The 15,969-nt window shown below is 44.9% G+C and overlaps 2 protein-coding genes across 2 annotated transcripts in view; one reads left to right on the top strand and one right to left on the bottom strand.

Annotated features, from left to right (window-relative positions):
* T265_08537 (hypothetical protein) overlaps window positions 1-15,626 on the bottom strand; it is a gene marked incomplete at both ends in the record, with an annotated part of 47,243 nt that extends 31,617 nt beyond the window's left edge. Inside the window, 3 exons of the mRNA XM_009174374.1 lie at window positions 7,850-8,096; window positions 9,275-9,971; window positions 15,543-15,626. Of these exons, the coding sequence (XP_009172638.1) occupies window positions 7,850-8,096; window positions 9,275-9,971; window positions 15,543-15,585 (987 nt within the window). The remainder of the gene's footprint in view (window positions 1-7,849; window positions 8,097-9,274; window positions 9,972-15,542) is intronic.
* On the top strand, window positions 1,058-5,029 carry T265_08536 (hypothetical protein; the record flags this gene model as incomplete). The annotated part of the gene is made up of 1 exon (XM_009174373.1): window positions 1,058-5,029. One exon carries the CDS (start codon window positions 1,058-1,060, stop codon window positions 5,027-5,029), a length of 3,972 nt encoding a protein of 1,323 aa, XP_009172637.1.
* Window positions 15,627-15,969: the final 343 nt, after the last annotated feature.

Below are 15,969 nucleotides of genomic sequence, written 5' to 3'. Positions count from 1 at the left end.
GTGCATAACACCACGTAGGATGTTCTCATAAAGACAAATTCTTGTGAGTTTCGACAGAATTGATGCATGTTGTATCAATGAATGGATTGGTTTGTAATAAAATCGGGACGGCTTCATGAATACTTTAGTTTCAGCCCCATCACATTAAAATGCCTCGCTCCTTATGCAACGAAGTAATTACTCCATCTTCTACAAACCAAACATTGTGAAAGAGCTGTCCTCAGTGCTCAAAATCAAAATGACCTGGAAACAGCCAGTTGATGTAGGACGTTGCTATGTTAGGTTTGTACCAACTTGCTCAAGAAGCAAAGTTGGTGCCTAAGTTGAAACAAAACAGACTCTAATGCATCTCCCAGGTTACGGCCAATCCTACAGATAGTAGCCCATCGTCCCAGAAGAATAGTGTTCGGAATTTAACCACTACATGAGTTCCAACGAGAACGAAAGACCGTGCACAACTAAGCTTTCACAACTGTTGGAGGAAATAGCGCAGACCATGTGCTACAAACAAGAAAAATGCCCCTTAACAGATGGTGGAGTGATTGTGGTTCAACACAAGACTTCCATCGGATGCACAACACCAACAAACGCCAAAGACTATACCTTATAGGTGGAAGAAGTGTAGAAACATCGTGCTATCAACATGCTGACAGGTTGTTGCCACTAGTCTGTGCATTATGTGGGAGTGGCATACTATTTGCTTCGGTCCCAGTTCAGGAAATGAGCCATCCACCACGGATCGTAAATAAATATTATGCTAAGCGGTAGTCAATAACGATGGCAGTTAGGGATGCACACATACACGCCAGTTTATTAGAGGTGATCGTCTCTGCACAGTAAACCAATCAGAAACCTGAACGAATCCACACAAATAGTCGCGACAGCTATTGGATGTGAAGCTGTCTGCGCAACAAGTATATGAAAAATTTCAGCCCGACTTACGGACCATAGCCGCACACAGAGATGTGCAATGGTTGAAGTGTGTGATGAGTTTATCAATGATACCGATCAAAGTACTTGAAAACAAAACGGTGGATTTATTTTGTTACAGCTATTCATGTTGTGTTTCCATGTGACCGTTTTCGGCATTATCTGCGGAATCGTGTGCACAAGTGCCAAAGGCACTTATATACGGGGAAGTAATGGATTTTCACCTTGTACTTATTCATCAGACCCAAACCGACCTGGAGCCAATATACTCATATGTGACGAGGAGGCTTGTCGTGAATTCGGTGATAGCCTACCAATCATTGATCCGGAAGGAATACCTCTGTCGATTATTCGAATAATGGCAAGTCCCCGGCTGACTCGATGTCCTTCAAATGCGTTTTTCGCCACACAATCAAGCACTGGCGGATCCACCCTACAGACTCTGGAAATAAGTGGGGCACATTTGTTTGAAATCGAACCAAACTGTTTCACTGGTTTGACCCAACTCATTGAGTTACGTATTCTCAACGCCAAAGATGGGGAGAAACAAACGGACGGTATGAGCTCAAACCTATTGAATGAACTCAGAAAGTTGGAGCGTCTGGAAACACTGCATTTAACCTCAGTAGATTTGTCCACTGGAATACCCGACAGAGCATTCGCACAACTTGGACATCTCAGAGTTATCCAGTTCGAACGTAATAGGTTGACGAAAATTGGACGATCCTTCCTACCCGACAAAAACGTTTTGAAAGAACTTCGATTCGAAGGTCAACCAGAAGGTTGGAAACTCTTGGAAAACTCTGACCAATGGGCAAGGAATTTGTGGGCCTTGGAAAGCATCAGTTTTGCTGGATCCCAAATGCAACCGCCTCAGGCAGTAGTGAAAATGAATTTTGGAGAACTGGTAAATCGCAGACTGAGAAAACTGGCTCTGGATGCCAGTTCGATTACACACCTTACATATGGACAAGAATTAGACGGAATCGGCCCCGAAGGTGGTGTAGATATCAGTCCACTGGGAATGAGTCTGAAGGAACTTTCACTTGATCGAAATTTATTTCGAATTCAAGGACCTAATGGGACCGCACTGGATGGATTACGGACAATGAGAAATTTACGGTATCTCAGTATAAACCAAAATGCACGGCAGTTGTATCAGGTCCCCTCTTGGTTCGGGTCTGGTGGTCATGGGTTGACGAAATTGAAAGAAATACAAGTACGAGAGAGCGGACTGCGTTACATACCTCTAAATGCATTCCCCGCAAGTACAGAGGTGTTGCAGCTGAGTGACAATGGCCTCATGTACGTCGATGAAGGGTGGGCGGATAACTTGAGACAGTTGAGAGAGTTGTACATGAACGGCATGCGACTAGTTGCCGTACATATTAGCGGACATCAGGCAGATTGGGCAAGAGCATTTCGATCACTCACAAACACGTTGGAGTTGCTGAGCATGCATGGGTGCCAGTTGCGTTCCGAGGACTTAGATGCAAACGATGCCGAGCCAGTGGCTGATCTATCGATGCGTTTCAGGCTCGGATTAGGGCAATTAAAAAAGCTCAAGACGCTAATATTAAGTAACAACGAACTAACCTATATACCAGATGGCTTATTTCAGGGTCTTCCAGAGCTGAGAAATTTGGCACTTGCAGGCAACCAACTAGGCAACACTGAAAGTAGCCAGTCCCTGAGAAGTAGATGGACGAGGGGTAGGACAAGACCTAGACTGCAACGTATCGACCTGCGTCGTAACCAGATCACAACCCTGAATCGCTGCGATGAACAACTTGGATTCGATATTCCGCTGGAAAACCTATTACCCAAACGACCGATTTGGCTGGCGGGTGAAACCGAGAACAACCGACAGGAAACTGGAACAAACGATTCAGATGTCGTGCACACACAGTCAACTGATTGGCTTGGCGGACTCGCTCTGACTGAGAATCCTCTCAATTGTGATTGTCGCTTAGCTTGGTTAAGACAGTATGTGATGCAAGTACGGAACCAGGTGGCACAGAGTCAACCAAACCACATATTACCAAAAGGTTATAAGATTTATGAAAAAGAAGCATTGGATTTTATTTGTGCGGATACTGGGCGGTGGACGCAACGGCATTTCTTATCTCTTACTCCCATGGATTTGTATGCCGTAGAACATGCAAGCTGTAACGAACAACCGGATATCTATGGGGATTCATCTACAACAGAAAGCGCCCTCATTCCGTGTGCTCAGTTAAGACCATCAAACACAGCGAACAGGACGCGAGTGTACATGCTTTCGGGATTCCGCTTCGCCACAGCTGCTAACACATCTCGGACAGCGTACTCAGAAGAAATGGATGAAACCAGTTCACTAGGACTATCCACCGGAGCATTTGTAATTGTGATTATTGCCGGTGCACTCTTATTATGTTTTGTATTGTTTACCACGATTATAATTTTATGGCTATGTGTGAGAGTCCAACGTCAGGAAAGGTGGCGAAAACACGGAAGTCAGGCATTAGCAAGCCACAGACAAGAAGGAATTGGTTGGTGTTGTGGAACGAATCCCCACAGAATCCTCATCCTGTGTGCATGTTGCTCAAGACAACCCGGCCATTTAAAAGTCACGACAAGTGATACATCTCCCCCATATATACCGGATAACTGCAGCTTGCAGAGCAAAATAGGTCATTCAAGCATCCAGCGTCCTTCGGTGTACGATGAGCCCGGTGATTCTTACTATTCACGAATGTCGAACAATGCAGATTTGAATGAGACAGGCGTTTCTGGCGAGGATGGAGGTGACCAGACGTTGACATTACAGAACCGGAGAAGGCGACAAAAACTTTCTAACCAAAAGCGAGTACTTGAATCTGAAAGTGACAGGCCTTTAAATTCAACGGGCGAAGAACAAAACCAGGACAGGCAACCTGTGAATGTCCCGCTATTGAAGCCGAATACAGCCCATTCAGGTGCAAGCGAGTGTACGCTCAAAGCATCAATTGGTCCGATGACGGTCGAACAACCGGGATCGCCACCAGTTCCACTTCCGCCAGTTCCGACACAAAGAAAGACTAGAAGCACCGCTGACCTACGTTATCAGCTGTCACCTCATCCCCAAAGAGGAACATCGATGGTGAATGAATGCAGATCACAAGAACTACTTAGGTTAGAAAGCGCCCCGATCGAGGGATACGGTGCATCAGAGTACCGTCGAGTGTTGCCATGGAGGAGTGAGAGTGTGCCTCATAGTCAGAGGAACCACACATTTGGAAAGGACCTTCTGTCGATCAGATCAAACAGGAGATTAGTTCCTGTCAGACTGACAAAATCAACTTGTCCAAAAGTGATTGCACCAAGTGAAGTAATAGGCGTCTTTGAGGACAGTAAATTACGGTTTCAAAGTGGATGGAGCTGGTTGAAGAAACTTCGGAGAAAGAAGGAGACTATCGACATCGAACCTGACAATGAAGAAAAATCTTTAAACACACCGTTGGGGGCTGAGACGGAAAACCTTCGGGAGATGCAGGGACCTGACTTACCTAAGCCGCAAACATCCACACAATACATGGAAGAAGGTTGCAGAGGAAAAGAGGTAGACACTAAAGGATATCTTGTCATGTCACCAGAAGAAGACTATATGTCTGATGAAAGCAACAAACAACGAGAAACCAGTCAACAAACAGTGGATGAATACATCGAACAAGCCACGAAGGTCAACATCCTTCAATCAAAATTAGCCCGTGACAAACTAGGGCGACGCACTTCAAAATCTGATAGGAATCAAAAGCCGATGTCACGGCACGCGAAACACAGCCACCCATTGTTGTCAGACAGCGTCTACACAGGAATAATGTATGATGACTTGCCGCCTCCACCACCCCCACCCCCAATCGTATCATCCGTGGAACTACTGAATGCGATAGTAAACAAACCACCCACAAATGAACCATTGACGACAATCTCAAAGGGATATGTAAACCAACAGCGTCAGGGTACTGTACATGGAAACGAGGCTAATACTAGGAGCCTGACGGCTTCAGCAAGGACTGGTCCCCCTGTGGGCCCGAAGCCGAAAAATATCCCTCGTCCACAGATCGGTCCAGAGAAGTGACCAAAACCCAATTGATGACATAACAGTGGGCAACAACGTAAACAGAAATCACATTAGTTCCTCATGCGGAAAATGTGAGTTTGTTCCCATTCCCATAAAACTGTCATACACCAAGACGCGTCGCTTTTCTGTTTGAAGTCTAGTGGTTGTGAGGTAATCAAAACTCGATTAGTTCGCGTGGAGGTTAGCCACAGAGTGCCACTTAATCCGTTTGACGTTATGCACCAGATTAGGTTGTACAACTAGGATCAAGTTGAGCCGAGGAAATAGAAATAAGTGAGTGTCATGCACAAGTACACCACATTACTATGGCCTAAAGATCACTGGATAATTTATACAGAGAAGGTTCAAATAAACAGATGTCGCCTTCGTTCACTTGTAGTTGAAGCTCTTCCAACGCGCAGACACTGTGTGTATTCAGTTGTATCTAGAGTTTCCATGTTGCTGACATTAGGAATATTGGAGGATTTGGTCAATTCCAAGCGTAAAGATAGCCATTGCCGAGCGTTTTGTTTGCGTGTGTAAGATAGTATTTTCCGAGTTGAAAAACTAGTAGAATTTTCTCAGAGCATGCTTGGGGACAAATGGATAAAGTGAACTTAATCCAACACCTACGACAAAATACGAATGATAAGGTTTAGAGAGGCGCGGCTGCTGACATGTTGAATGTGCTACCGGTCATGATGAAAATATGGTCTAGGATATTACTGCGGGTGTTTGAGGACAGGTTCAACTTCAGAAAATTGCACCACTGGTGTAATTGAGAGTGCTACTCCATAGGCCAAAAGGACTGGGGAAAATACCTTTTTCTAGTTTGAGCGAGGTAGCTCGTATACAACCCATACGAGTTACATAAATCAAGAGCATCCAAATCACCCAGCACGCAGAAGTGCATACGACCGAACATTTTTAAGGGACAGCCCAGTTCACAAATGTGCGAGGTAACCCCGAACATTTTGTCACAAATGGCTGATGGAAAAAACAAACCCACATAAGAGGAAATTCATACCATGGGAAGTGTTGCTTCTCGTAACCAGAATGGGATATTGTATGACCAACGTGTTGGTAATAACAGGATGCCCATGATGGTTAAACAATGGCAATAAAATTGCTGTGATTTAGATCGACGAACAAGATGCGAAGAGTCCTCCCTTTGAAAAATTGCCGTATTCATTGGCATAACTAATTCCCTTGCATACTCGTAAATAAGCCATGTCATCGCTTGCAAGTACGGTGAAAGAATATGGAAGGAAAGTTGTTGTGAAGGTTTCCACGAAATACGCTTAAGAATTTCATGACACCTTTAATCCGCTAGTATTGCACTTTTAACATCTGTCCTAAGTTGGTGTGTTCAGTAAATTTTCACCAGAACAGGACTCCGGCAGCCCCTTGGCAGAAATATGATTCGTAACAGCAAACCGAAAGTAAATCGTTCAGCTGTAGCACCCTTTCGGTGCCCCGCTGCCACGCCACACGAGGGCAACGTGAGGGCTGGGATACTACCAGGTCGCCCAAGCCTAGACAGGGGAAGTCGAGAGGCAGAGGTCGGGTTCGAACCACGGACATTCTGGTCAGTAAATTCGCGCTCTAAGCACTTGGTCCACCTCGTCCCCAACCGACAGTCGTACAACGGGAATAAGATAGGTCTGATATGCGAATCGCTAGCCCTCGTTCCGAACCCAACAAGATGGTCAGGCATCACTTCGAGACAAGTTTGAAGCTGAAAACTTGCAACGAATTATACGCAGCTGGTTTCACGCTGGCGTTTCATCACACAGGGACTCCGATTTAATTGCACTGATCGACAGCCGCAGTCGAATAAAGATTATATCTTAAAAGCTACGGAAATTTTTAAAGTGATTGTGGTTTTGCACCGGCGCTTTAAACAAAGTTGGAACAGAGAAATAGTCATCGTAAATTGTCACAAAATTTTAGTGATGAGGCGATGCAAATTCGACTCATTTATAGTTCTCACTTGCTTCGGAGTCTCTTATTCAACACATCCTGTGTATAATACTCAGCTGCGGAGGTCATGTTACTCCAGAAGCTGCTAAGGTTAATCATGAAAACTTTGACCTTTTTCCATCTGTCTAAGAACCTTCGGTAAACCGGATGGTAACCCCTTAAGATGTATAAGGATTTTCCACTTGGATGAAATTACTTGATGAACTAAACCACCTCCTTCACAAGAAGCCGAACAAGATTCTAGAGCCGACAGACAAGTGTGAGCTGAGGACGTATATACAGAAAAGTGACAAGGGTACGCGACAGATTGGGATAACAATGCAGTTTATACCGAAAATCTAAACGTTCTCGTATGTGTGTGAAAAAAATTAGGCCAGTTGGAAGGCAGTTGGAGGGCTCCTGTAAAGTTTTTACACATGACGATGAAGAAGCAATCTAAGGGAATCATATGAGAACTTGGTTCCGAAAAAAATGCATTCGAAAGAACGTTATCAAATTAGGAACTGTTTTATGTACTTTGTTCTGTTCGTATGTAACAATAAGCCATTAATGCACATCGGCCGATTATCAAAGCTATTTATAGGCATCTGTTACATGTCGGCACAGCTAAACTTGTGAACCTACGAACACCTGCTAGTTTTTCGAACAGGTGGATATGATTACAGCTACGTACCCGGAATGAACAGGTGAAAGATTGTGCGGTTCCAGCGTGGTGTACAGCTTGGCGAACCAATAGTCGTATTGTTTACTCTTTACACAAGTACTTAACCAATTAACGCAGTTCCTCAGTCACCGAAACCAAATCAAAATATATAACGTCCATCCCAACACTTCCAAAACTCAAGGTGAACTCACTTTGACCATTATGGGCTCAGCTATGTTCACGTCTGAGTACGGTTCGTCTGGGAACAAACATTCCGACAGTTCTATACCAAACAAATGAGCACCGAAATCCAGCTGAGTGCACGTTGTGGAACCGGATTCCACCGCGTTTGACTGACGTAAGCGCTCATTGGAGAAGAAAGGCTTCTGCACACCAGTCACCGCGTCGGCTGTGACCGAACGCGAACAGACTTCCATATGCCACAAGCCACCCACGAAGCTGAAAATAAAGAGCAACATACTTTCGAAAGTTGGTTCATTCGCCGTACACACAAAAACATAGCAAAGATAACTAATCAGACACCGTGTTTTCGAAAAGGCTAATGCAGTTTCACGCTAACATAGATAGCACGTGTGATGTTCGAAGCTATACGGACATCCGATGAACGATAGTCCGGGGGAATATTACAGATAAACGTGGAAACACAACATAGGGCACGCGAACTGCTAATTTGGTTCGACCAATCGATCTGCAGAACATCTGGGTTGACAGGTTGCAACTGCAAACATGACTGGTGAAAAGGTAGCATGCAACGCAGGACCGCTAATAGTATATGAACGTGCCAGACACATCTAAGTTGTGTGTGTGTTTCGATGCGGGGTGCCAGGAAATAACTGCAACTGCTATGAAACAGGCAGCTTCCTGTCAGCTGGCAGGGTGAGCCTCAAGTGTGTTGTTCATGCCAGAGTAATCTGTCGTGACTTATTCTTTTGAAAGAAGAATGATCTGATGGTGAGTGAATACATCACGTTCACAAAAGCCTGACAAGTAAAGTTTTCAGCTGAAGAAAGTCGGCGTACCGACAAGTACTTCGCAGAGGTTATATGCCACAATCGCGGTATCAAATTTACATACCCAACTACCATTTCCAATGGCATCACAAAACTGAGCATACTCTGACATATTTATGTACCTAGCCATATTTCAATACGTACCAGTCAGACATGATATGAGAATTCGTTATAATCAAGACATCGGAGGACTATGTTACCCCTTAACACGCGGTCTAACGTATGATGCGATGAGGTTCGCTTGAACTTGGCCAATCACTGACCATTTGTACAGCCCAAGTAATGAATTCCACACAATCTAACTGGGGTTGGACTAGTTCCTCGTGCAGGTTGCTGGGACTGGACGAAAAAAACCTGAGGTGAATGGCGGCAGCAACTGGTGTCTACGTTACCTACAAAGGCAGTAAAACTGATAGTCTTGGAAGTTATATATTGAGCTCTAGCAAAGACGAGCTGCTTTCAGCAGACAGTGTAAGGTCTTTATTTTCCGACCTGCTGGCTGGAGTGGCCTGGTTGGTGTCAAGGTGTAGTGTTGAGTAACGGAACGATGGGAAAAAAAACAGAGAGCCCCATCGTTAGACCGTTTGACGATAAAATGCAGCTCACCAAATGTGGTCTCTAGGCGATGCGAGCTCGGCAAACTGGCTGCGTAACTGAGATACCCATGCAGAAGGCGTCAATGTCCCGGTGTCAACATCATTCCGATCAATCCTCATTGGAGCAGTGCCCTCTGTAGGTGATGAACTATAGTTCGATTGGGAGGCAGTGGAGCGATGAGGAGAGGGACTACCGGTCGGCTGAGATTGCACCGTTTGTCGCCAAGGCATCAAGCCAGCGAAACGGGAGAAAAATATGAATGGTCCAGGAAGTGTTGCCATATTCTGCACGTTCGAGAATAACGTTGACTCCGACGGAGTAGTATTCTCTTTATTTTCCTCAAACTGCGATTCCATCTGTTCAACCGACACATCGTACTGCGAAGAAAAAGAGCGAGTAAGGCCAGTGTCCGTCGCATCGTCCAGGCTTTCTTTGGTCGCCGATGGTTTATTCGGATAATACGACCCATACGACGACAATCGCTGACTGACATGGGAACGGCGGGATGCTGGTCCAACTGATTTACACATCTCTGATTGTTTGGATAAAGGTATTTCGGACATGGACGATGCAGATTCATCTTCGTAGAAGGCAACCAGGGCTGCGCACAACACATTCGCTGTCACACTGAATCTGGGTTCACTCGTTTCTGTTCGCCTGCCTGTATGACCTGCGTTCTCAAGCGAATTGTAGACCTCAGAACCAGCTGGAAGAGAAAGAGAACGATATGGTGAGATCATTAACCTCCACGCCTTCCTTCAGAGATCATCACGGTAAATGGCCTGGTGAGGGAAATCACTAATCAGACCGAATAGAGGCGTGATTTGTTGACTCAGACACGAAGACGCAAGATCGTGCGTATCCCCTTGGCCAATAATGCAACACCTTCGTTGGCTTCGTTTGTGCGTTCTTCGTAGTTCTGAATGCAGTACTCCTTAAGGTTACCTGCGGGAGTTAGATGGTACAGTAGTTAGAGTGCGAAGGTTACGGAGCGGAAGGACCGTGGTTCGAACCAACCTCTGCATCTTGACTTCCCTTGTCCAGGTTTGGGCAACTTGGCAGTATCACCGGTTCCATGTTTCTTTCGGGCGGCATGACAGCTGAAGGATAAGGTCACCTGCAGCGACCGAAACGTCAAACAATAAACCTCGGTACATTAACATTCCAGCATAATCCAACCAAACTGAACGTTCCAAACAGAGTTGGATCTCATCGACTTAATCGCATGGGGTTAGATGCGGATATTCTCAAAGAGTGACATGCGGTGTACCAACAGTTTTGAGTGCTAGCGGTACCGAAAATAGACAGATAGTAGGATGACCTATCAAATAACCAATTAATTAGTTACCGATCTAGGGACATCAGAAGAACTACGAACACTGCGGGAAGAGGAATTTTATTTTGCATAGTGTTGGTTACATTATGGGAAAACGATTAGCAGAATGTAGCTCCGTGAGTTTAGTTGTCTGAAGTAAACGTTTAGTGAGAAAGAAGACTTCGAGCAATGAGAGCTGCCTATCATGAGGTGATGGTGTCTAGATGTGGGTCCAGCGATGCGTCCATGTAAAGTCAATTCACCCCAGAATGTGGCGCATAACCGGAGCGCTGCTGTCTCTCTCTCTCTCTCTCTCTCTCTGGTTCTAGCACTTTGACATAGCTTCACAGAGTGATAAGACATTCAGATCCCTATCGAGACAGTTTAGTACACCCAACAGAACAATCAGAGACATGTTTCGAGCCATCTATTGGGGTGCACCCGAGTGTTTAGTCTTCCAGTGGCAAAGTAGACCTTGATGAATTCAGTGCAAAAACGTGTGACCCAGAAACAGCTGTTCTGAAAACTAGGAACACTTAAGGAATTCCACCAAATCTGGTCCAGCTCACAGCGAAAAGGACGTAAGAGGGCGTAAAGAATAGTGAGATTTATCTTTTTTTTTAATGTCAGTGCTTACACCATGGGATAAAATGGACGAAATAGAATTATGCCGAACCAAGGTAAGCGCCCGATGACACGGTTTGCGCTCAGCACATTCCTTCATGCATCATCGCATTCAAAGGAACAAGGCGTCCACACTTTCAGTAAAACAGCCCTCATATCACAATCACAGCAGGAATTCGTTCCTACTGTGCATCACCTAGGTCACACGCGAGCACGCTGGTACACAGAAACCTAGATGTGACATGACCCAGGTAGGGAACAAAAAGTTTCGACGAATCAGTAAAGTGAACAGACTACATGTGGCGTGGCGTGTGGGGCTGCTGGAGATTTCATTCAACCCATAAAAAAATGACCGATCGTTTGGCAGTAATAAATTTCTTTGGTCAAACAGCCTTTCAACTAGCAACTGAAACCTTGTTCCACTATATGCTGACAGTTTTCTTATTCACCATCAGCCACAGTGACTTCTCATGCGCGCGCATCCTCCTGTTTCGCCAAAATGCGAAACGTCCATCTTTTCGGAAAGAGACAAAAACTGCCGTCATCAGGGCGATGACCCTAGTGTTATACCACAGTTTCAGGAAACAATATGAACTGACCAAGACACGAACTGAGGGCCGCACGACACCTATCGGTTTATTTCAGATGGGGTAGAACTCAGTCTATCCTGCTTTATCCAGTGGGTGCAATGAGGTCAACGTCACAAGTGGAAGATGCAACTATACGTAAATCGGTTCGTTTCAGCTCTAGGTGAGAGCTTCCATTTATATCACGCGAGATACATGGATTTGAGTAAAATATAAACGTCATAGTTTTTTTTGTTCTCAGCTGGAAGCTGATTACGAGGACTCAATGATTCATTTACAACTGCCAAGTTGTTCCAGTTGTTCCTCTGATGGAGGATGTATAGGAGGCTGTACTGTAAGCCACTCCTGTAGCTTGGTTGTTGGCAGCCGAGTTTAGCAGTTGGACTAAAGACGTTTCGTCACCAACCGAGGTTACAACGGCAGTGCAGGTTTGAGAGAAGACGCTACCTCGATTGGTGATGAAACGAGGATGTATGGCTGTACTGTAAGCCACTCCTGTAGCTTGGTTGTTGGCAGCCGAGTTTAGCAGTTGGACTAAAGACGTTTCGTCACCAACCAACCTTACAACGGCAGTGCAGGTTTGAGAGAAGACGCTACCTCGATTGGTGATGAAACGTTGGCAATCCAACTACCAAGCTCGGCGAACAGACCTATATTCCGCAACATCGCCAACACCGCTTTGTCATCTGTGTGAAGCTTTCAAGCACTTCAGAATTTGATATAAAAAAGCAACCACAGACAAATACAGTGGACGTGTGTGACAGCAGCCTAACAGACCGTATTCAAACGGCTTGAAACCGGCAAACAACTGCGCCTTCTGCAGATTGTCAAGGAACCAGGTCAGCCAAGTGAGCCTATCGTTAAGCACACGCCAAGACATAAAGACTAGTAAACGTGAATGGCATCACACCGTTACCACATTCTTAATCCGTCGCTGACCTCACTCACGATAGTTACACGTGACGAATTGCACCTACACACCATCACATGTTCCGAGCGCCAAGAAGTACCAGGTACATAGGGTCAATACCGGAACTCCCGAAATAAGCGCTGATAATCGATACCTGCAGTATTTCTAAATGGTGTAAAATTGGGACATTTCAAAAACACTGAAATTCCATACCACATGCGGAAAACCAAGGGGAAGGTGAGGAAAATTTTTGAATGATTGCAAAACCCAAATGCCATCCTACAGCAAATCCACTCCAAAAGCGGAGAAAATATAACCAGTGCATCTAACCAACCATACGCCGAATTTGTACGAAAGCGACTTTGGAACACATGTCGATATCTGTTTTCAAGCTTCAACGTCCGTTCTGAACTAATAGGTCCTTCCCTTGATTACCCTATCTTGAAACTGGGCGAATCCATAAGAAAACCTGAAAGGGATCTTGAATTTTTTCAGCTCTAAATTGTCTCAAACATTAAGATAGACTTGTTCAATCGAATTTCATAGGACTTAGATTTCTGACGAAGGTAATCAGCCTCACCCGATTTGGTTGGAAGCGGGTAGGGATGTTTAGGAAGAGACAAATAGATGGAAGATACTGCCGCATAGTGAGGATCCCAAGTAGTCGGAGTGCCAATATCACAACCGTTTATCGAAGTCATACGTCAGCGAATACGAGGCGACAAAGGCAATTAGGTTAGCTAGGGCAGAACCTCTATAAAAACCCGAAGCTCAACGACTTGACAATCAACTGTGTGCTCACAGACTGTAGAGATGCATAGCTATCCATGCATAAATCATTTGATAGCATTTGTTTCAACACTGATTATCTCTCCAAACGAGACCATCTGTCGCTCAGTAGATCAGACGGTTTTGAAGCCGAATTCTTCAGATCTTCGATCCATAGTGTAATTTGGTTTGTTCTCAATGAATATTTCTCAGAGGTGTGAATTGGAGTGTCATGAAAACGAGTTTGAACACATTCTGCTATTATAGTGAGGTAACTTTATTCTTGGGGCTAAGAGACCATCATGGCGCTTAATGAATGCAATCCAGGACCGTAGTTATTCCATAAATTGCAGTAAAAATCACGTTTCAGGTGATGACTGATACGAACGAAAGTCAGTTGGGACTGTCTAAACCTAGTGGATAATCAGCAGAATGCTAGCTTCGGGCAAACCCATGATTCAAGCAGGGTAAACGTCATGAATACTGTTCGCCTGTTTCCTACAGCTCTGCCTGGGTCAATACAGCTCGAGTTCAGCCGGTTCAAGCGTTGGCGGACGTATGGCTGATAGAAGTGAGATAAGTGGAATGGTGAGACGGCCCAACCAACGCCCAACGGTGGCGAATGAGCCTGTACGGTCGAATCTTTCTAGCTCACAGCTTCGTGAGACAGTAAGCGAACCTAAATCGCAATAACCAAGATCACAAAGCTTGTTCCTCATAGCAGGCAGAGGCCTAATGAAAAAGAGGGTTTGTGCACTGCTGTACCTCAAATACAATGAATAACATCTTATCACACAGCTTGTCATTTTACCAAGACCAGAAAGGGAGCAGATGTACCCCATTCGGAGAACAAAACACAGGTACGGTGTGAAATCTGACCAAACGGCTTACCCATAGGTCACAAGAACTCATACCCTTCCTGACAAAGTGTCACGGGAGGAAAACCGTTGTAAAGCTGACAATCACAACGGCATACGGCAAGCTCATGTGTGCGATTTTACCACAAATGACTTTGAGAAGATAGACATAAACTTCATGCGTCATGGGAAGCTATAAACAAATAAGTCACGACACTAATGCACTTAAATCTGGCACAAAGTGCAAAGAATTCCCATTCCAAAAAACTCCTGAATTTTTGTTAGACACGTAAAAGACGCACAACCAACTGTCCTTGCGATGCTAAATGTCATATACGGAAAATGCCCACTAAGTAAAACCGGCTTTCCTTGCGCGTGAGATAAACATCGAAAATTGACTATCCCAAGCACGCTAACTAAATGGAAACTGTCGCTGTTTGTCGCAAATGAAAATTGGTGCACAAAAGGGGAAAGTGCAAACTGTAAATAGGGAGTGCGAGGTAGCGGAACGTTTACCTTGTGGCAGACAAACGTATGTATTCGCCAACCGAAAACTAAGTTTTCCAGTGGACATCACATCAAGTGTGCGATGAAAAGGTTTCAAAGGGTTGTTCGCGATATACGATCAAAAATGTTCGTGGAAATGATTAACTGTTTAGCCAGATCACACGCTTCTCACCTACTGAGAAAGATGCTTATTGTATCCAACGAAAAGAGCTTTGGAATGATTTCCCCTAGCCACCACTCAAGGATTACATCCAGCACCCAAGACGCGAAACTAAGTGACAGTACGTAGCAAATTCCGAAGCACCACAATTTCGAGGACACCACACGCTTGCCTCGCCCACAGTGTGCGTTGCACTTCTGAGATCCCAGGCACTCAAATAACGAAAGGATCCATAAAGTGGGATCCGTCAGTTTGTAGGGCAGGCAATACCCACTACAAAATTGAGGTTTTCAGCAACTTGTTGTGATCAAAAACCCTATCAAACAATAATCAACCACTGAGATGGTTTCAGACGGTGGTGCTGGATAAAAATATAGCTAAGGAAATCAGCTAGTATGTAACGTGGAAAGGCTTCTTGATTCAGTGCTCGGTCCAAATCCGAAACCTGTTATGTGGAAAGCCTGCGTAAGTTGTGTAAGCTCCTCCAGTGAGAACAGAACCAATGGGTGATAAACCGATGAAAGTATATCACCATTTCACAAAATGTACCTGCAGGGAAGCCTGTCGTTTCCATTCCACGGGAGGATGTCATTTCGTCGGTTTCAGTTAGACAGGACCAAAACAATTTGCTGTCTGAAGAAAAAAAGAGAAGTAACTGGATGACATTTTTACTTGCGACAGGAAGCGACCGAAAAACAGTGACTACTGATCAAATGCAGTGTCTCAAGCAAGAAAACCACAACGCACTAGGCAAGTTCCAAAGTACACGGGCACAAACGGATGGTAGCGCAACGAAAAATGCTGCATCTAGATCACACTACCGACAAACAATGAGTAAGCAAACGAAAAGTAGCAACTGAAATCAAACCGAGATGACAGTGTGCGTGATAAAGTGGAACAGAGTTCATCCATGGGACATATCAGTAGACACACCCTCTACAAGGCTCACACACTAAAGTAGTATTGGATTCCAAGT

Source organism: Opisthorchis viverrini (genome assembly GCF_000715545.1).
Source record: "Opisthorchis viverrini unplaced genomic scaffold opera_v5_226, whole genome shotgun sequence".
NCBI classification, from domain to species: domain Eukaryota; kingdom Metazoa; phylum Platyhelminthes; class Trematoda; order Opisthorchiida; family Opisthorchiidae; genus Opisthorchis; species Opisthorchis viverrini.
The sequence above is the reverse complement of the archived record's forward strand: the minus strand, read 5'-3'. Positions and strand labels throughout refer to the sequence as shown.